The 22,208-nt window shown below is 42.7% G+C and overlaps 1 protein-coding gene across 2 annotated transcripts in view; it reads left to right on the top strand.

Moving 5' to 3' along the window:
• Window positions 1-22,208, top strand: part of LOC144762824 (lebercilin-like) — a 2,038,162-nt gene that overhangs the window by 1,095,052 nt on the left and 920,902 nt on the right. For both annotated transcript variants that reach the window (XM_078648105.1, XM_078648106.1), the window contains one exon: window positions 16,713-16,850. In XM_078648105.1, coding sequence (XP_078504231.1) covers window positions 16,713-16,850 — 138 coding nt within the window. The remainder of the gene's footprint in view (window positions 1-16,712; window positions 16,851-22,208) is intronic.

Here is a 22,208-nt window from a genome sequence, read left to right as displayed (position 1 = left end):
GTAGAGAGAGTGAACCTCTCCCCCTCTCTCACCCCTCAACAAGAGAGAGACTGCTGCCATCTGTTGGAGTAATTATCTACCCTGGGCTCGCCCATTGGTGTACCCCAACATTGACACAGGGGGCAGTATGCCAGTGAAGAATACAGGCTATCTGACAAAGTGAGGGCCAGCATCAGGGAAGAAGTGACCAAGATGATTGAAGCTAGAGGTTATTGAGAATTTCAACAGCCCTTTGTCCAACACAGTGATACTGATACCCAAGGCTGCCCCACCAGGCACCACCACAGAACTCAGGTTCTGTGTGGATTATAGAAGGTTTGATTTAATCACCAAGACTGATGCACACTCAATACCTAAGCTGATGAGCTCATTGATTGGATGAGAGCTGCCAAGTTCCTGAGTACCTTCCATTTGACATGAATGTATGACGTTACTACGCCATACATTACCACACAGTAGGTTACAACGCGGACGTTACATCGTCCGCGTTGTTACTGTGCATGGCTTTACATCGCAAGTCGTTTCTACGACTGCACTAGATGGCGCGCTGGATTTATAAATTAATATTCCTCCTCCAACTAGCGTAACAGCAGGGAATGTGTTGGATTTAAAATCCAACACATTCCCTGGTGTTGCGTGCCATCTAGCGCAAGTCGTAGAAACGACTTGCAATGTAATGCCATGCATGGTAACAACGCGGATGATGTAACGTCCGTGTTGTAACCTACCCATGTGGTATTGACAGCGTTGTAAACGCTGTTTCCCATTTGACATTGGTCTACTGGCAGATTGCCTTAACCGAGGGGGCCTTGGAGACGTCTGCATTCTCCATCCCAGAGTTCCATGTCCAGTTCAGGGTGATGCCTTTTGAATTAAAGAATGCCCCTGCCATCCAGAGGTTAGTCAACCGGACGCTGGCTTGGTTGGAGGACTTCAGTGCCGCCTACTTGGAAAATATTATGGTATTCAGCTTTAGCTGGGAGGACCACTCGAACCACCTCGGGAGAGTACTTAAGGTTCTACAGAAGGCAGACCTGACTATCAAGGCCAGTAAGTGCCCGAAAGGGCAGGGTTCCATAGTCTACCTGTGCAGCTCCTTAACCCTAAAATTCCAACCATCCTGGCTTGGGAAGCTTCCAAAACCTAGACAGAGGAGAGGGCCTTCCAGGGCCTCACAGCTTATTACAGGAGATTTGTCAAGGGCTATGGCCCCATTGTTGCCTCCTTGATTAGCTAACTTCTGAAAAAACAGTCTTGGAAGGTGATCTGGAGAGAGATGTGCCAGAAAGTGTTCAACACCTTGAAGGAGGCCGTGTGCAGCATTCTGTTCATCAATTGTTCTTTTTGCACCAGTGCTCAATGTGCCAAACTTCTTTAAGCAATTTGTAGTCTAAACATACGCCTCAGAGCACGGCATAAGGGCCATGCTCTCACTGCTAAATGAAGAGTGCCTAGAACAACCTGTACATCCTAGGAGTGTAGGAGTAATAGGCTAGGGGTCTATGCCAATTTAGACATGACTCAATTTTTATGTTCAGAATAGGACAGCCTATTAAGTGGATTATACCCATTAAATCCACAGTCCAATCATGATTAATAATAGAGATATAGTTTGATCCCTTGTGTTATATATTTCTCCATATTTTAAATTGAGAAGAAGTATTGGCGTCCAAAGGTTGTCATTTGTTGTATAATTATTAATTAATCTAATAGTTATTGATGGTCTTGAAACTTAAATATTTATCACAAGGTGTTACAAATTATTCACAGCTAACATGTGTGTAGTGATGAAGGAGGTCCACTCAGGAAGGTTGTATTTCATGATGTTTATTCCATGAAGATAACAAGTAGTAAGGTACAGGACATCATGTAGATATGTTGTAGATCAGAGTCACGCCAGGAGCTGCTTGTCAGCTGCTTAGCCCATGACCAACTGTCGCTCTGCCTTTCTCAGTCCCAACATTCCGAGGCATCATCAGACTCCAACATTCTAATGAGTCAGAGCCAGGCACTGGCAGAGCAGGGCTGGTTAAACACCTTACAATATAATATGCAGGATACTACATATCCCCTTTCGTTCTAACAGAAGCATTAACCCAATAAGAGAATAACAAATAGCGAAAGAGAACCAAGGAAGAGATAACCAGGAAGAATAGCAGAGGAACAGGAACAATGTCAACGAAAGGAGTAAGCAAAGCAGCACGAAGAGAGAGGTGGAAGAAAACGAGGAGGAAGAAGGAGAAGAGGAAGAGAAGAGTAAAGCGGAAACCGATAGAGATAACACAGACTCAAGGACATAGAAAAGATATGAGGGAAAAACGAGTAACCAGAAGATGGAAACAACAAGGGGCAGAAGAACTCAGACGCACCAAAGACTAACCCCCGAACGCACCCACTGGCCAGGCAGGCAGGAAGGGAAGAAAGAACGAGGCACGACGGAAAACGGACACCAGCCTCCACACAGACACAGGAAAGAGGGAGTAACTGATTTCCTCCTAAACAAGGAAGGAAAAGAAAGAAAGTGCGAACGAGAGAAGGCTGGAGACAAAGGACGACAACAAGATATGTGCATCCAGAAACCAAGGATGTCAATGTGAATGACACCATGAGGAAAGCTGGACGAATAAGAAAACAGAGAAGAGGAAGAGTAGATACATACAGTATAACTAATATTTCCTCTCATTTTCAATAAACAATAACAATACGATGAAAGAGTTATAAAATACAGCAAAATTACAGAATGTAAAAAGACAATATCAAAATCAAGTAAAGAAATTCCTTTCTGTGTGTTACAAATCATATACTGGCATTTCCTTTCCAACACACCATTTGTTTAGACCAATTTCACACTACATATATAGCCCTGTACACAACATTATAATCAAAACATAAAAATATATATATCTTAGTACTTTTTATTAACAGCTGTATATCTAATCAGAGCTGTAGTAGAAGACCAATCATTATGAGAACAGTGAGAATAGAACTGTGATGGCACTGATTAAAAGCCTATAAGATGATGACTATAAATATATGTATGCTGAAATGTACAGAATTGTGATAATATTAACTGAATATTCAAATGATGATCATATAAATGTACAATGATTCAGAAAAGGGGGTGGTGATGAACAGAGTGTCTGAATTAAGCAGACCACTCTTACCCAGTCCAAAGATCAGGGCTTGATCCATCACCGTTATTTAGCTCACTGCCCCATCCCAGCTCAGAACCTGGCTATATGCAAATTAGTCTGTCCCTGGCCCAGTGCATCATGGGAACAGGGCAGACCAAACTACCAAGCCAATTCTTCACCAGAAAGGAGACAAGCTACCGGGGACCGGTTTCTGGCATTTCAGCCTCGTCGGCCCGGCTTGCTTGAATCCTGATGGAGCAGTGAGCAAGGGACTCATGTCTGAGTATACCCTGCCACACCTATAGTGGCCAAAAACGATTCGGAAAAGGGGGTGGTGATGAACAGAGTGTCTGAATTAAGCAGACCACTCTTACCCAGTCCAAAGATCAGGGCTTGATCCATCACCGTTATTTAGCTCACTGCCCCATCCCAGCTCAGAACCTGGCTATATGCAAATTAGTCTGTCCCTGGCCCAGTGCATCATGGGAACAGGGCATACCAAACTACCAAGCCAATTCTTCACCAGAAAGGAGACAAGCTACCGGGGACCGGTTTCTGGCATTTCAGCCTCGTCGGCCCGGCTTGCTTGAATCCTGATGGAGCAGTGAGCAAGGGACTCATGTCTGAGTATACCCTGCCACACCTATAGTGGCCAAAAACGATTCAGAAAAGGGGGTGGTGATGAACAGAGTGTCTGAATTAAGCAGACCACTCTTACCCAGTCCAAATATCAGGGCTTGATCCATCACCGTTATTTAGCTCACTGCCCCATCCCAGCTCAGAACCTGGCTATATGCAAATTAGTCTGTCCCTGGCCCAGTGCATCATGGGAAAAGGGCAGACCAAACTACCAAGCCAATTCTTCACCAGAAAGGAGACAAGCTACCGGGGACCGGTTTCTGGCATTTCAGCCTCGTCGGCCCGGCTTGCTTGAATCCTGATGGAGCAGTGAGCAAGGGACTCATGTCTGAGTATACCCTGCCACACCTATAGTGGCCAAAAACGATTCAGAAAAGGGGGTGGTGATGAACAGAGTGTCTGAATTAAGCAGACCACTCTTACCCAGTCCAAAGATCAGGGCTTGATCCATCACCGTTATTTAGCTCACTGCCCCATTCCAGCTCAGAACCTGGCTATATGCAAATTAGTCTGTCCCTGGCCCAGTGCATCATGGGAACAGGGCAGACCAAACTACCAAGCCAATTCTTCACCAGAAAGGAGACAAGCTACCGGGGACCGGTTTCTGGCATTTCAGCCTCGTCGGCCCGGCTTGCTTGAATCCTGATGGAGCAGTGAGCAAGGGACTCATGTCTGAGTATACCCAGCCACACCTATAGTGGCCAAAAACGATTCAGAAAAGGGGGTGGTGATGAACAGAGTGTCTGAATTAAGCAGACCACTCTTACCCAGTCCAAAGATCAGGGCTTGATCCATCACCGTTATTTAGCTCACTGCCCCATCCCAGCTCAGAACCTGGCTATATGCAAATTAGTCTGTCCCTGGCCCAGTGCATCATGGGAACAGGGCAGACCAAACTACCAAGCCAATTCTTCACCAGAAAGGAGACAAGCTACCGGGGACCGGTTTCTGGCATTTCAGCCTCGTCGGCCCGGCTTGCTTGAATCCTGATGGAGCAGTGAGCAAGAGACTCATGTCTGAGTATACCCTGCCACACCTATAGTGGCCAAAAACGATTCAGAAAAGGGGGTGGTGATGAACAGAGTGTCTGAATTAAGCAGACCACTCTTACCCAGTCCAAAGATCAGGGATGATCCATCACCGTTATTTAGCTCACTGCCGCATCCCAGCTCAGAACCTGGCTATATGCAAATTAGTCTGTCCCTGGCCCAGTGCATCATGGTAACAGGGCAGACCAAACTACCAAGCCAATTCTTCACCAGAAAGGAGACAAGCTACCGGGGACCGGTTTCTGGCATTTCAGCCTCGTCGGCCCGGCTTGCTTGAATCCTGATGGAGCAGTGAGCAAGGGACTCATGTCTGAGTATACCCTGCCACACCTATAGTGGCCAAAAACGATTCAGAAAAGGGGGTGGTGATGAACAGAGTGTCTGAATCATTTTGTCCACCATAAGCGTGGAAGGGTATACTCAGATGTGAGTCCCTTGCTCATTGCACCATCAGGATTCAAGCAAGCCAGGCCGACGACGCCTGAAATGGCAGAAACCGGTCCCCGGAAGCTTGTTTCCTTCCCAGTACAAGAATTGGCTTGGTAGTTTGGTTTGCCCTGTTCCCATCATGCACTGGGACAGGAACAGACTAATTTGCATATAGCCAAGTTCTGAGCTGGGATGGTGCAGTGAGCTAAAAAACGGTGATGGATCAAGCCCTGATCTTTGGACTGGGTAAGAGTGGTCTGCTTAATTCAGGCACTCTGTTCATCACCACCCCCTTTTCTGAATCATTTTGTCCACCATAAGCGTGGAAGGGTATACTCAGATGTGAGTCCCTTGCTCATTGCACCATCAGGATTCAAGCAAGCCGGGCCGACGACGCCTGAAATGGCAGAAACCGGTCCCCGGAAGCTTGTTTCCTTCCCAGTACAAGAATTGGCTTGGTAGTTTGGTTTGCCCTGTTCCCATCATGAGGTACTGGGTTTTTAGGAACCGGTACCGAACCGGTAACCCAGCGGTGCCAGGGGATCAACACACCAAAGACCTCGGGTTCTCCTGAGTCAGACCCACAGAAACTTCAGAGTCTTCTAGGTGAAGTCAAAGATTAGTTTATTGGCTGCAACCAAGGTGACAGGGTCCTAGAAGTACAATGCCAGTATATTCAGGAGACTGCACACTTTCACAAAGTTAGGCTTCTCTTCTTATACATAACATTTGCCCTTTGGCGAAACATTCCTTGGGTGCGCGGTATTTCATTTATGGTTACTGATTACAAAAAGAAAGCAGAGTCATGATGACATGTACATATTTCACGTCGTGATACCCATAACAAATCATCCGGCAAGGCCCAACATTTCATCAGATATCGCTGGACCCCTAATAAAGATGGTCACCTCCCCACCATAAAATAAGTGAGGAAAAGGAGTGAAGAAAGATGTGAGCGAGATATGGCAGGTGTGCGTGCTGAAATGGCTTTATGGCCGGTTGGGCCTAGATACTATCTTGCTTGGCCACTGGGAGGGAACTGACCTAACGAGTTCGGCCTGGGGCAATGGTTCTAACTTGTACTGGGGTCAGGAAGAAGTCGATTAAGGAGTACGTGTCCTTGTGGAATCAAATTTGACTGGATTAAGGCCTATGTAGAGGGCAACATGCAACTAAGGGTTCAGAAGGTAAATGACGATTTCGAGGTGAAATTGTCACTCGAATATACTGAAAATACATGTGCTTGATGTACTCGTCATTTCCGGTCTTTTGATACCAAATTCGTCCTATTTCGACGAAGTTTTTATTCTCGAGTCCGGTACTATTACGGATCCATATTTTTCAGAACCACAATCATGCACTGGGACAGGAACAGACTAATTTGCATATAGCCAAGTTCTGAGCTGGGATGGTGCAGTGAGCTAAAAAACGGTGATGGATCAAGCCCTGATATTTGGACTGGGTAAGAGTGGTCTGCTTAATTCAGGCACTCTGTTCATCACCACCCCCTTTTCTGAATCATTTTGTCCACCATAAGCGTGGAAGGGTATACTCAGATGTGAGTCCCTTGCTCATTGCACCATCAGGATTCAAGCAAGCCGGGCCGACGACGCCTGAAATGGCAGAAACCGGTCCCCGGAAGCTCGTTTCCTTCCCAGTACAAGAATTGGCTTGGTAGTTTGGTTTGCCCTGTTTCCATCATGCACTGGGACAGGAACAGACTGATTTGCATATAGCCAAGTTCTGAGCTGGGATGGTGCAGTGAGCTAAAAAACGGTGATGGATCAAGCCCTGATCTTTGGACTGGGTAAGAGTGGTCTGCTTAATTCAGGCACTCTGTTCATCACCACCCCCTTTTCTGAATCATATAAATGTATAGGCATAGGCCCTAACAGCACAACCAGAATGAACCAACACTGGACTCGTAATATTAAGTGTAATACAGAGATTGGAGATCTATGGGCTCATAAGTACTAACTAAGAGTCATAGTAGTATGTCTGCTCTATGGATAGTGATTTAGAATGACAATATAAGATGGAATAGTATAAATACAAGCATATATAAGCACCCGGGGTTATATTTAAACCGATGATGACAGCGGGGCTCTACAGATTGAATCATAGCTGATGATACTATTTTAATGATAATCACTATAAATACCGCACGTTGCAAAAATATGTGATGTAATCAGTTTTGATGGCGGTGAAGTACGATATTATTGGAGTGTTGCATAAAATTCGCTATAATAAAAATTTGAATGTTTGCTGTATAAATTCCATTGTTAAAGTTATTTTTGTGATTGTTAAATTGTCGAAAATGTATTAATAAATAGAAGACATTAATCCAACCATGGGCCCCTGGGTAACATATCGAGCCATTGAAACCAATATCAGAATTTCCGTCGCCACAAAAAACTACAGTAATGGCGGATATAACCAAAGGCGAGATAGGTTCCCTAAGATACACAATAATTAAATAGGGACATACAATCATTGATAAATGTCTGTGATGCTTATGGGCAAAGGTTTAAAATGAGACCCAACAAGTATTTCAAAAAAATGAAGTAGGTGAAACATTCATACTTGGGTTCTCCGTTACGGAAACTTGAGCCCGTTTTCTATTCTTTGTTTACATATCTGAACTACGTTTATCACAAAACTACAAAAATGGCGGACGCTTATATATAGCGCGATTGGCCCTGAATAACATTTAGCGAATATGAAAATATAAACATCTAACGTAATTAATAAATCGATGTGATGCCCATCTGAAGGTGCATTAAAGGACACTCATAAGGAACAATAGGCGGGTAGACCGTGATAGCATATTGATATCCGGGCCTCTGTCCTATGTAGGCTTTAGTCCGCTTTCCATTTGAATATCATGGAGAAACTACCACCAAAAACTACTAAGATGGCGAGACCGGGGGTTAATTCTCACCCGATCAGTCTCAGCTGTAACTCGTTAATCAGTGTAATTGAAGCAACGCTGGATATAAATAGAGCGTGCAACAGTAGCGATTTATCTGACTCGGGATACCAGGGAGACCGGGAAGGCGGACCGCTACGATTTTCACAAGAGGTGAGGTAAGCCGAACTCGATGTTTGTTATGGATGTCCTTTGGGACGCAGTAATGTTAGAAAGTATAGACTACCTAGAAACGCGGTTATTATTTGAGGGAATCTGTTTAAAGAGTGATTGAATCAGTATTGGACCGAATACAATCACTATGGGCCAGATGTAGGAGCCTAACCGTTCAGAATTGGCATGTAGGGGCCCTATTTTACTGATTCCGTAAATTCACCGAATCGGTATTTTTACCGATTCTGTAACTTCCTGATGTAGGTGGGACTCTTCAGAGTCCCAAAGGCCTTACAGATTCGGTATTTTACCACACAATCCAATTGGGTGGTAAAATACCGAATCCAGGTGTGCATGCACATTTGTGCATGCACACCTATGCCATGTGACAGACAGACATGCCCTTAGGGCATGTCTGTGTGCCACATGGCACACATACCTGTATTTGGGGTGCTAGAGGGTGTCAAAGTGACACCCCCTTCACCCTTGCAGCCCATAGGAATCAATAGGAAATACCGATTCGGTATTTACCGAATTGGTAAATACCGAATTTTAAAGAATCGGTAATTCAATTACCGATTCTTCCTAAATCTCCCTCCTTCATATTTACCGATTCATAAATACCGAATCGGTAAAATTCGGTATTTATGAATCGGTAAATACGATTTCCCTACATCTGGCCCCTAATGCCCTAAGTTAGTTGACTGTCGGATCGTCTTTATTAAAATCAATGACCCCGACAACCAAAATGCTAGAAATGTTAGAAAATATAGACTACCGTGAATCTCGGTGATTACCTCAGGGAATTAGCACAAAGAGTGATTGAATCAGCTTTGAAATATAATACAACCACTATATGCCTTAGGTGAGTCCGTTGTCGGAGTGCCTTTATTGAAATCAATGGCCCTGACAACCAAAATGCATACTAAGTATACATGAACGAAGAGGAGTAGTATTGTACTCCTATCTCATAAACATGAAGGGAAAACTGTAAAACCATGTGTTGGTCTCACACCCCGAATTATAATCATGGAGGGAACAGAATGCCCCACTGGAATGACTAGTATACATAAGGACGCCCTAACCAATAGAAATGAAGACTAGGTAGACATATATCCTTTAATTGTAACAATCACTAGAGGGTAAGGTGTCCCTTATACTGTATATTATATACCTAGATGCTGACTATTCCCTCAAAGTATAAAGAGGAAGGAACCTTGAAATACGCTGAGAGGAGATAAAAGAAAGAAATATCCTCGTTTAAGCAAGGTCAAGAACGAATAAACCTGAATATTAAAAGTTTTATACGAAGCGTGTCGCCGCTTGGCAATAAATAAGTAAGTACATACTGGGGCAGATGTCTACAAATACCAGACATTAAATATTTAATATAACAACTAAAAATGTATATTGCTTTGCACACAGATTCTCTGATGAAATACAGAGTTGAAGAAGAGGTCCATCATTTACTGTGACCCCAGGGATATATTTGGTACCCGAATAATTTGATAATAATGTAAGATCTGTTTATGACCACTCACTTTAGTAGCCCGTTAACAACAAAAAACAAAAAAAAGCTTTCCATATATAAGTATAATTCCATTAATTGTATGTATTTAATTTTAGAAAGAAGAATTGATGTTTTTAACCCATACCGTCCTGAGGAAGGTGTATTATAAAAACGAAGCACCGAAACGCGTCGACATACGGATTTTATATGTATAAATATTGTTTTATTGTAATGATGTACTGCGTAACATGTATTGATTCATTGTGAAATTCACATAAATTGAACTTAATGTTGTTATGAGGAATATGGATGATTTTTTTTAATGAATTGTTAACAAACCTGTATCTAATTTGAAACCTCTTTTAATAAAAAGTACTAAGATATATATATATTTTTATGTTTTGATTATAATGTTGTGTACAGGGCTATATATGTAGTGTGAAATTGGTCTAAACAAATGGTGTGTTGGAAAGGAAATGCCAGTATATGATTTGTAACACACAGAAAGGAATTTCTTTACTTGATTTTGATACTTCCCGGTCCTTTCTGGGTTTATTTGGGAAAACTCTCTCTTTTTAGAGTCAAAAGACAATATCAGCCACTGGGACTAAAACCCATGACCATCCTCTTGTCTTGTGCAAGAGTGTGAGGAGCACTTTAAATGAGACTGTAACCCATAAGACGCCCTGTTTAGGGAGACTGAGTAAATGTAAATGGGCATGAGGCCCATAAAATTGTGCCCTGTGTAAGGGTACTATGTAAATGTAAAATGGGAATGTGACCCATAAGACGCCCTGTGTGAGGGTGAAAATATAAAAGTAAATTGGACTGTAACCCATAAGACACCCTGTGTGAGGGTGACAATGTAAAAGTAAATGGGACTGTAACCCATAAGACGGTGCCCTGTGTGAGGGTACTATGTAATGTAAATCGGGAATGAAACCCATGCTATGGTGCCCTGTGTAAGGGTAAGAACTGTGTGTAACCTATGTAGGCAAATGGGGTTTGTACCCATTCCCAGGTTAGAGTACATGGGAAAATGGGGCTTGTACCCATACCCATCCTGTGTAGGGAAAACGTAAAGTGTTATTAACACACAGCAAGAAGGCAAATGTGTGTATGATAATAGGGCTAGAATCCATAGCCATCCCTATATAGGAAAGTAAGATTATGGTGAACAACTGCGAAAAGGACCATGAAGGTGTGTACCCTAGGTCAGAGATGTAAGATAATGTTCCAATGTGAGATAACGTTCCCCAACCTTCACCGAACAATCCCAGAAAGGGTAACTAGACAGCTATGTAGCTTTGAAATACAATCCAAGATAAGCAAAGCACTGTATACATTTGTGGAAGAGTGTAAATAGATGAATACTTAACATATTGTAACCCCCACAAATATTACAACCGTGATGTGACAAACCGTGAACACATAATGAATCTGTGAATACACTCTTGAAGATGAATCCCACGATGTGCTTAATGCTTATCTTACCACATAAAATGTTTATGAAATTGTTGTAAAGAAAGTAGGACTACAACTTTAGTGGAACTGCTAGTCGTTTTGATGCTGGAAATGAGGGCAGAGTAAAAGAGAACTGATCCTCACTCTCACAAAGTGTAAATGACACAGCAAAAAAAAACATAGGGCCAATTGGGAGGTATTTGCAAATGGAGATGTAGGGGCCTTCAAATTTACAGAATCTGTAAATTTACCGATTCGGTAAATTTACCGATTCTGTAAAATACCGAATCGGTAAATATACCGAATCTGTAAATCCAGATGTAGATGGCACTTCAAAGAGTGCCACAGACCATTACCGATTCGTTATTTACCATGTAATACTATTGCATGGTATATAACGAATACCTGTGTACATGCACATCTGTGCATGTACACCTGTGCCATGTGACACACATACATGCCCTTAGGGCATGTATGTATGCCACATGGCACACAAGCCAAAATCAGGGGTGCAACAGGGTGTCAAAGTGACACCCTGTCACCCTTGCAAATTCGGTAATTTTACCGAATCGGTATTTACCGATTCGGTAATTGACATTGATTCCTATGGGCCTACAGGCCCATAGGAATCAATGACAATTACCGAATCATACAGGTTCGGTAAAAATTACCGAATTTTTACCTACATCTGATTTACCGAATCTAGAATACCGAATCGGTAAAATTCGGTATTCTAGAGTCGGTAAATCAGATTTACCTACATCTGGCCCTAGGTCAAGGCATTGGTTAATGGATGTGGCGCCCAAGTAGGTTGTGTGAAATATACAAACCTCACAAACTTAGGGCCTGATTCACAGAACTAGCTTAAGACAAAATCCTAAACTTACTACTTTTGGTATTCACAGAATTTAGGATTTTGTCTTAAAACAAACTTAAGACAGACTTAAGACAGACTTAAGACAAAATCCTAACTTAAGTCTGTCTTAAGTTTGTCTTAAGACAAACTTAAGACAAAATGCTAACTTCTGTGAATACCAAAAGTAGTAAGTTTAGGATTTTGTCTTAAGTTAGTTATGTGAATCGGGCCCTTAGCCAAGGAATTGGTTAATGGATGTGGCGTGTAGGTTGTGTGAAATATGCAAACCTCACATATACAGGCATCGCCGATGTTTTAGTTCTGGGATACTAAGCGCCCACTGGGTTCTTCTTGCAAGTCCAATGTAGTTCTGTCGTAACATAGCTTTGCACAGGAAGAATAATAAACAGAAACATGGCAGAACTTAAAATGCGCAGGGCCTGGAGGCCCCCGGCGCGCACATGTTTAAAAGCGTCCTAGAGCAGCTCGGGGAACTGCCTAGCAACTAGGCAATGATGGATGAGCGTCACCCAATGAGGAATGAAGGTAAGAACGTGCACGTAGAACCAGAACAATCTTTATTAATCCAAACAGCAAAGTAGCGGTTTAACTGCAACAAGAGCTGGGTCTTTCATGAGAGAAAAAGTGATGAAAAAACGGACTCACAAGATGTTGTAATGTTAAACCCCTCAACTTCCATGCAGAGATAAGAAAAATCAGTTACAACATTGCCACAGTGACAGACTCGATAAAGGAGAGAAAGTCCTTATATTGTTGAAACACAAAATCGTAGGAAATCCGTGTGACATACTGCTTACAGTCAGTCATGGCCCCATAATCACACCATCACCGGCGCTGTGTTACTTGCCATAAAAGATTGTAATGGTTAGAATGCATCGCGTGGTGGTCAGATAGTGGGCAGAAACCTTTCTTCCCATAATCGATGACAGGAATGTCTTCCCAAACACTGTGGTGATTTTGAGTGTTTTCGGCGTGAACGGCATGTGCAAGGAGGTGTAGATTGATGTGTGAAACACAGCTAGTAGAAGACAAATTTCCATGTAATTAAACGATTTTGTAAGTCCTTAGGGTAAGCCATACTGTGTCAGGAAATGCACCTTCGTGACCCAAAAAAATATGAACGTTGAATCTTGATAGGCTTGATGATGCAAGCATAATTGGGAACACAAAATCCATAATAAGTAATATTGTACAAGCACAGAATGCCTGGGCAAGGGCTGGCCGGTGGTGAGGCCACTGGTGGGGCTTAAAGGCGTAGTGCTTTATGCTTACTTGTTTCTTGATGTCTTCTTTTCTTTTATGTGAGAAGCTTGTTCCTTCCTTGTAGTTGTCTTCATTTTACTGTGTAGAAAACACATTTTTTTTCTTCGCAGTTATTTCCTTCTTGTGGATACCTCTTCTTCTTAAAATTGTGGTTGTTCCCAGTGTAATTTCTGTACCTTGCGCCATCTCCAGGTCCACTTGTAAGTCAGGTACCTGAGATTTGCTTGTAGCTGTAGGTTCTTCGTCATCTTGTCACCAAAATATGTAGTGATGAAGGAGGTCGACTCAGGAAGGTTGTATTTCATGATGTTTATTCCATGAAGATAACAAGGCGTAAGGTTCAGGACATCATGTAGATATGTTGTAGATCAGAGCCCCGCCAGGAGCTGCCTGTCAGCTGCTCAGCCCATGACCAACTGTCGCTCTGCCTCTCTCAGTCCCAACATTCCGAGGCATCATCAGACTCCAACATTCTAATGAGTCAGAGCCAGGCACTGGCAGAGCAGGGCTGGTTAAACACCTTACAATATAATATGCAGGATACTACAATGTGTGGATGTATGACGTTACAACTCATACTTTTACAACGCATACCATTACAACGAAATTTTTACAACGCAAAAACCATTACAACGCATGTATTTACAACGCATGTTTTTACAACGCAGGTACCTTTACAACGCATACCATTACAACGTAATTATTGGTAAGTATATATTAATTTTTTTAATTTAAATTAATTAAAATTTATATTATTTAATTTAATTGAATGTAATTTCATTTAATTTAATTTAATTTAATTTAAATTAATTATATTAAATGATATTAATTAAATATATTATTTAATTTAATTTAGTATATATTAATTTTTTTAATTTAAATTAATTAAATTTAATATTATTTAATTTAATTTAATTTAATTTAATTTCATTTAATTTCATTTAATTTAATTTAATTTCATTTCATTTAATTTAATTTCATTTAATTGATTTTATTTAAATTTAATTTATTTAATTTATTTAATTTAAATTTAATTTAATTTAATTTTATTTTTACCCTGTATCCATGTACCCCAAAAACCCAAAATTGACCCTGAACTCTAAAAATACCCCTGTTCCCCAAAAACCCAAAACTGACCCTGAACCCTAAAAATACCCCTTTACCCAAAAACCCAAAACTGACCCTGAACCCTAAAAATACCCAAAAACTGAAAACTGACCCTGAACCCTAAAAATACCCCTTTACCCAAAACCCCAAAACTGACCCTGAACCCTAAAAATACCCAAAAACTGAAAACTGACCCTGAACCCTAAAAATACCCCTTTACCCAAAAACTGAAAACTGACCCTGAACCCTAAAAATACCCTTTTACCCAAAAACTGAAAACTGACCCTGAACCCTAAAAATACCCCTTTACCCAAAAACTGAAAACTGACCCTGAACCCTAAAAATACCCCTTTACCCAAAAACTGAAAACTGACCCTGAACCCTAAAAATACCCCTTTACCCAAAAACTGAAAACTGACCCTGTACCCTAAAAATACCCCTTTACCCAAAAACTGAAAACTGACCCTGAACCCTAAAAATACCCCTGTACCCCAAAAACCCAAAACTGACCCTGAACCCTAAAAATACCCCTTTACCCAAAAACTGAAAACTGACCCTGAACCCTAAAAATACCCCTTTACCCAAACACTGAAAACTGACCCTGAACTCTAAAAATACCCCTAAAAAAAACCCAAACATATAACATTTTAAATATAATTATAAAAATACCCCTAAAAAAAACCCAGACATATATCATTTTAAATATAATTATATACTTACCAATACTTACGTTGTAATGGTATGCGTTGTAAAGGTACCTGCGTTGTAAAAACATGCGTTGTAAATACATGCGTTGTAATGTTTTTTGCGTTGTAAAAATTTCGTTGTAATGGTAGTGCGTTGTAAAAGTTGCGTTGTAAAGGTTGTTTCCCCTATGTGTTTCACCCCATTTGGCGTGTACGCATGGGGCTTTTTCAAGGCAAAGAATTGTTACAGATGCGGGTCTTCAAATCCCTTGTTGCAGGCAGATAAATCTTTTCACTCCCTCCCCTTCAGAGCACATTGGGATTTGGCTGAACAAGGGCAAAAAACTTGGACACTTCGATTTTTGTCCTTCAGTCGAAGTTAAGGGAGTCAAAGCATTTTGAAATAAGAAATGTTGACTTTGTAACTTGTTTTGTGCTGTATCAAACCACATGAAAGGCCTCACAGATTAGTAAAAGCACGCTTTGACAGAGGAATGTCTGCACATATTGGGCAGGCGGATTGCCACTACTGTACCTCTTCAAGGTGACTGTGTGGTTAATGCTGCATAATTTCACCAGGCGCTGTTGCATGGATGGAAAGACCAGAAGAATGGAAAGAGGAGCAAAGAGAGTAGCCTATAGGGGAGTCTTTATCAATGGTGCAGTATATGCAATAGCATCCTGATTATTGCTGCCTTTTACTACTCAACTGTGCGCTGACTGGCATTAGAGCCCATGAAGAACACCTGCTTTGTCACTGGTTCTCCAGAGTTATATCATAGTTAGCCTCATTTTCACATTACTGCTTGCTTGTACTACTTTGTAATCTAGTTCAAACGTTCAGGAATCTATGAACTATAAAGTGCCAGAAAAGAAAATTTTATTTATCTGTAACTGTAGTTCTTCGATAGATTCACATGCAGACTGCCCTCCCTCTTCCTCAATGAGGGTATACATCGGGTAGATCCTGAAAATCTGAAGATGGCACCTAGGGATTGGACTTTAAGCCTATCCACTCCATTGGCTCCCTTTTGGAGACACTATAAGATAGCTAGGCGCCGTAGAAGAAGTATCAAAAGAATGACTACCATACGCATATGTCTCAATTAGAAAGGTGTTTCAGCCTGACAATGGGAAATAATTAAAAACTGGTAAATATATGTACTATGTAATTGATGGATAACTAGGTACAGGTAAGAAACTTGTTACTACTATTTATGCATACTATGTCAGATCAGGGTTAATTAGTTGGCTTCTCTTGAATAACTGAAATTGAATCGATGGATTGCATTTTTTAAGAGCTCTAAAATGTTTATTTGTGTCATGGAAGAGTTTTTCTCAAATTATTTTCCTTTTCTTTATCTGAATTAAAAACATATTTACTGATAAACATGTTTAGTGAGTATAATGATTGACCAAGTGTAACACATGATCTGGTATGCTTGTATTTTGTGTTTTGTTTTTTACTAAAGGACTTGGAGAAAAATATGGGATTGAATCAGTGCATTTTCCAGCGACAGTTAGCTTCAGAGATGGAGGCTGCACAGGAAGTAAATAAAGAAAATAAGGCTCTACAACAGAAACTGCAGTGGCTCAATCAAAAACTAAAGGTATTTAGTTGCTATGATTTGTTGTTTTTGTCTTAATAAAATATGCACCTATGCATGAGCCAGGCATGTAAAGAACTCTTCCAGAGCAATCAATATCCAAACGTAACAGAGGGAAGTGGGTGGAAGAGGGGAATGGAATGTGCTTATATTCACTGTAAAAACGCAACGTTTAAAAGCAAATGATGGCTCTGGCTTTGATGCTACGAACCTCTGAAATGTGCTAGTTATGGTTATCAGTGCAGACAACACATGCCACAACTTCTGCCACGGTGCTTTCTTTAAAGCTCTTTTTTTATTTCTATGCATAATGGTGTTTTGTGCGTGGTCAGGATGGGCTATGGTATGTTTTGTGTATGTAAATAATATATACGTCTTTGTTCAGTGAAAACAAACAAAGGTTAAATGTGATTTATAGTTAGCTGAAAGTGTCAGAACATACAGACTTAAACATACAACTCATTAAAATTCACTAGTTATATTTATCTCAATTAACTATAACTTGGACCCCTCTGGTGATTTGTGACAGTTCTTACTTGGTCCTTGGTTGCACGCTGTTACTCTGCTTGCTTCTGCAGAGAGGATTGCTCCAGCGCCTCGCCGGACCCGCTTCGCGGGACCCGCAGCGCGTTCATGACTTTGGGAAGCTGCTGGCTGCTGGTAACACTGCTGGGAGGAGCGTGGGGCAGGCGAGAGTGCCGGCGGGGCTGCGAGCAGATAGGCAGGGACTCCAGTGTCCAGGAGCCCCTGCGCGCCCAATCTGCCACACCTGGGCTGCTCTCCCCGCTGGCCACGCCCACCCGCCTATCAGCCTATGAATCATCAGTAGTGAGTTTTTTAGGTGACCAGAGCTTCCGCTTCGCGGGAGCGAGCGGGAGCGCGCCGGGAGAAGCCCGGGACAAGTGCGGGACCGTCTAAGGCCGTCATAGGCCGGAATAGGCTGGGCTGGGTCTACCCTCTTTAGTTTGTGTTTTGAATATTTGTTTTCTCTCCTGGTAATATTCACTTACTGTTGCATCTATCACGGTTAGTTATGCCCTCTCCGGTTAGGGAAGGTACTCCCATGAAGCCGGGAGGGGTAAAAAACAGGACTTTAGAAAATTATTTCCCCCGGGCTGTGGGAGAAGTAGATAAAGAAAGCACCTTGATCAAGCGCAGGGCAGAACGCAGGCGATCTATAGAAAATTTGAAGATTAGGCCCCTCGGAGACGATTCTATGTTACTTAGTGAGGAGCCAACTTCGCTGGAAGATGTTCCACTTTTGCTGAGGGACTGTACCAACAACCCGACTGACCCAATCATCAACTTAACCCCCTCCAACAGTCAAAGTGGTGTGACTATTGATTTAATTTCCCAGCCCCTAACGGTTACCAAAGCCAGGAAAACCAAATCTAGGCAAACCCCGGTGCAAAGGGTACATGGGCCTCCACCGAGTAAACGCAGGAGGAAGACAAGGGGTCCTCAAGGAAAATTGAAACCAAAAATCCCCCACTCTGATTTCGGGAGGACAACAAAACCTCCCCAACCCCCGGAGAGATCACCAGAAGAGGAACATTTTACACCCCCTGAAAAGGTTACCACTGCTAATGATTTGATAGATGTCACGGTAAATAAGGTTACCAATATCGCTTCTTCTGTTGTCCCGTTAGGAAATATTGAATTTTTGCTCAGGTCCCTATTATTGCCAATTAGTGAGAGCATCAAAAAGGTCGAGATTAGACTCACCATTTTGGAGGCTACACTAAATAGTATAAAAACATCGGTTGGCCCGCTGGGCAGATCTTCTGAGAGTATTCCTGCTCCAACGGTCCCCCAGAAGTCCCCTAATAAGGCAGTTAGTTTAGCCCTTCCCCAGGTTACCACTGTCGCTCCCCCCTCTCAACCCCCTATGATTAATTCAGTCCCAGCCCATCCGCTAAATCCTAATAGATCATCTTTATCTGCAGGTTTAGCTCCCTTAATACCAACTATTGGTAGTACTGCTCCCCGACTCCCAATGAAGCCTCCCACTAGGCCACGTAGGCCCAATCTCCCCCCAGAGGCAAACGATTTTACGGTAGTCATGGCCGGTGTTCCCTCACTTGGAGTGGGCGAAGTGGAGAACTTTTGCTCATTGAAAAGTAGGGTAATCAAATGGCTGAATGTGAACAGACCACTCCCGGTACACCTCAATAACGAAATCATCATGGTGAGAAGGGTGCCTTGGGTGGGCAATACAAACAAATCTATTCTGGGGGATTGCATATTGGTGAGTTTTAGAGACGCTGGGACCGTTAGACATGTATGTCGAGGGAAGAACATATCACTGGAATCTACTATTCAGACCCTCCATGTGTCCTTTTTTTCCCCCCCTATCCCAATGCATTCCAATCAAACCTCAATGCACCCCAATCAATAACTGATAACTGGACGAGGGTGGCCCGGAGGGGCAGACATTATGATTTTAACGCTCGGCCAGTTTTTCCTCGCCCGGAGTTACCCCTCCATAGTTTCAATAGATTTAATTGCCTGAACGGACTTGAGGGGGTTGATTGACACACGGGCAGACCTACCAACAGAATGGGAAATGTATCCTTAGGAGCTGCAAAAACAGGGGATTCTATAAGAACAGTAGACCCTTTATTGGAATTGGAACAGCAAAGCCCCTTGGTACAACACACTTCATCAAGTAGGGTTAGGAGTATTGAGGCAGATGTGCCCAGGATTACAGCCATTGAACTTATAGAGGGAAGAAATGGGCTTGAAACAGGTCGGGTGGAGACGGTGGAACACTCTGAGCCTCACGGGGGAATAGAACAGGTCAATGAGGCATTGAGAATTATTTCCTGGAACATAGCAGGTTTGGCAGCTAAATTTAATAACAAAGAGTGGCGTAATTATATTAGCAACTTCCATGTAATTAGCCTACAGGAGACATGGGCTCTTGATAACAGTGACTTACATATGCAGGGGTATAAATGTTTCTTTGTCCCAGCGCAAAAAACGAGATCGGGGAGAGCCATGGGAGGACTATCCATTTATGTAGACCTAAACCTCCCGGGCAGCTGGTCAATCCCAGACTGGAACTCTCATGCCATACAAGCAGTACGGTTCACCGGGAAGGGTTTAAGACTCACTGTTTTTAATATTTACAACAATGGGGCAGGGGGTGACCATACCTCATTTGTGGGAGAATTGGAAGATAGACTGGGTCAGGAAATTACAGCTCAGAAAAAGGGGCAGGCACCTGCTATGCTGGTTATGGGAGACTTTAACTGTCACCTATGCCCGGCCCAGGTCCCAACAGATGCTGAATGGTCTCATTGCCCCGTAGAGAATGGACCACATTTCTCCCACACGCCCGATGGGTCAGCTTTTAGTAAGCTCAGGCTTAATTACGATCTAGTGCACACTATCAATATGATGGGTGTGGAGAGGGATGGCACCCTCCCTCCTACATTTAAGGGTAGAGGATGCTCATCCATTATTGACTACATCTTGGTTTCTAGACTTCTAATAAAGAGAGTCATTAGTGTAGGGATTGAATGGAGCAGTTTTAGTGATCACAACCCCCTCGTCTTGGGGCTGTGGTACCACGCGGGCTCAAAAGGCAGATACCAAAGTATAATTACGGAAAAGGTAACAGACCAGGGTAGGAGACTAAGGTGGTCCAAAATAGATGGGGAAACCTTCTATAAATCCCTGATGGATTCTGGTAAATCTGCCATTGATGTTTGTTTAGACATGGCCACTCAAGGTTCCAGGTTACTTGAAGCATTTGAACAGATCGCTGGTCTTATAGATGGTCTATTAAAAACCAGCATGCCCACAAGGATCTCCTGTAACCCACGCTGGTTTGACAGAGACTGCTCAAAGGCCTTGAGGGAGCTAAAAAGCAGCCTTAAGAATAAACCAAGGGACCCCCTAGAAATCGGGGTGTGTAGGAATAAATATAAGAGGGAGATTAAGAGGAGGAAACTAGCCCTACAGGGAGAAGCATGGGCAGACCTTAGAGAAGCGGGGGGAAAAAGGGATATGTCCAGGTTCTGGAAGATTATTAACACACCTACTTTCCAGGAAAATAGTACCCCGGAGATAGGAGCCAATGTTCTCCCAGAACAGTGGGTTTCCCATTACAAGGGATTGTATAATTACGAGCCAGGAAGCAGCGAAGAGCATCCCGAGATTCCACACCAGGGCTCTGTAGCAGCAGAGTTTACCATCAAGGAGATCACGGCAGGAATAGAGGGATTGACAAAAAATAAAGCCCCTGGCCCTGATGGAATCCCCCCTGACTTGTTTCTGAGCTGTGTAGAACTCTGGGCTCCTATAATGACCAGGGTTATAAATACTGCCATCATTTGTGGCCTGCCACCGTCCTGGTCTACGGCCATAATCGTCCCTATTTTTAAGAAGGGCAACAGGGATGACCCTAGGTGTTATCGCCCGATTTCCCTGATCGATGTATCGGCCAAACTCCTGGGAAGGGTGATCCTTAACAGATTGTCTGAGTGGACCGAGGAAAATAACATCTTCTCGGACACTCAATATGGATTCAGGATGGGGAGGTCCACCAGTGACCAATGCCTGAACCTCTACATGCTGACAGCCAAGTACACCATGGCCAGCAAAGAAGCCATCTATATGGGGTTCATGGACTTGGCAGCAGCATTTGATCATGTTAACAGGGAGAAACTTTGGGTCATGATGTCCCTCATGGGGATAGAGGGTGGCCTAATTAACATCTTAAGGGAACTTCACAGTGATACCTCTGCTAGGGTTCGTTTTAATAGGGGGGGGGGCTGACCGACTCATTTCCTTGTAAGAGTGGGGTTCGGCAAGGTTGTATTCTCGCCCCTTTTTTATTTACCCTTTACATAAATAATTTGGAGCAGTTTTTGTTAAAATTAAAAACAGATTGCCCAAGGGTGGGGACGCGCCACATTCCAGTTGTGCTTTATGCAGATGACGCGGTCCTACTCGCACGTACGCCCAGGAGCTTACAGATTTTGATTGACGGCTTTGTAAAATGTATGGGCTCCCTAGATCTTTTTGTTAATTTGGGCAAATCATATGTGCTGTTGGCCGGTAACAAACCTTGCACCAAATTTACGTACACGATAGGAAACCACAAAATTGAGGTTAAAACATTTCCCTATCTAGGGGTACTTTTTGATGGGGCTTTACAATTTAAATCACTAGTTGAGGAGCGCTGTAGCAAAATGATCGCCACCAATGGGGCAATAGCAAGCTATGGTAGGAGGGTAGGCAGATGGAGCCCTGAACAGGTGATGAACCTGTATAGCTCCATATGCTGCTCCAAAGTGATCTATGGGGCAGAGGTATGGGGCTATGTTAATACTGTAAAAATTCAGCGGGAGG

The sequence above is a fragment of the Lissotriton helveticus genome, chromosome 6, assembly GCF_964261635.1.
Source record: "Lissotriton helveticus chromosome 6, aLisHel1.1, whole genome shotgun sequence".
NCBI classification, from domain to species: Eukaryota; Metazoa; Chordata; class Amphibia; order Caudata; family Salamandridae; genus Lissotriton; species Lissotriton helveticus.
Note: the sequence above shows the minus strand (reverse complement) of the source record. Positions and strands in the feature narration are given on the sequence as shown.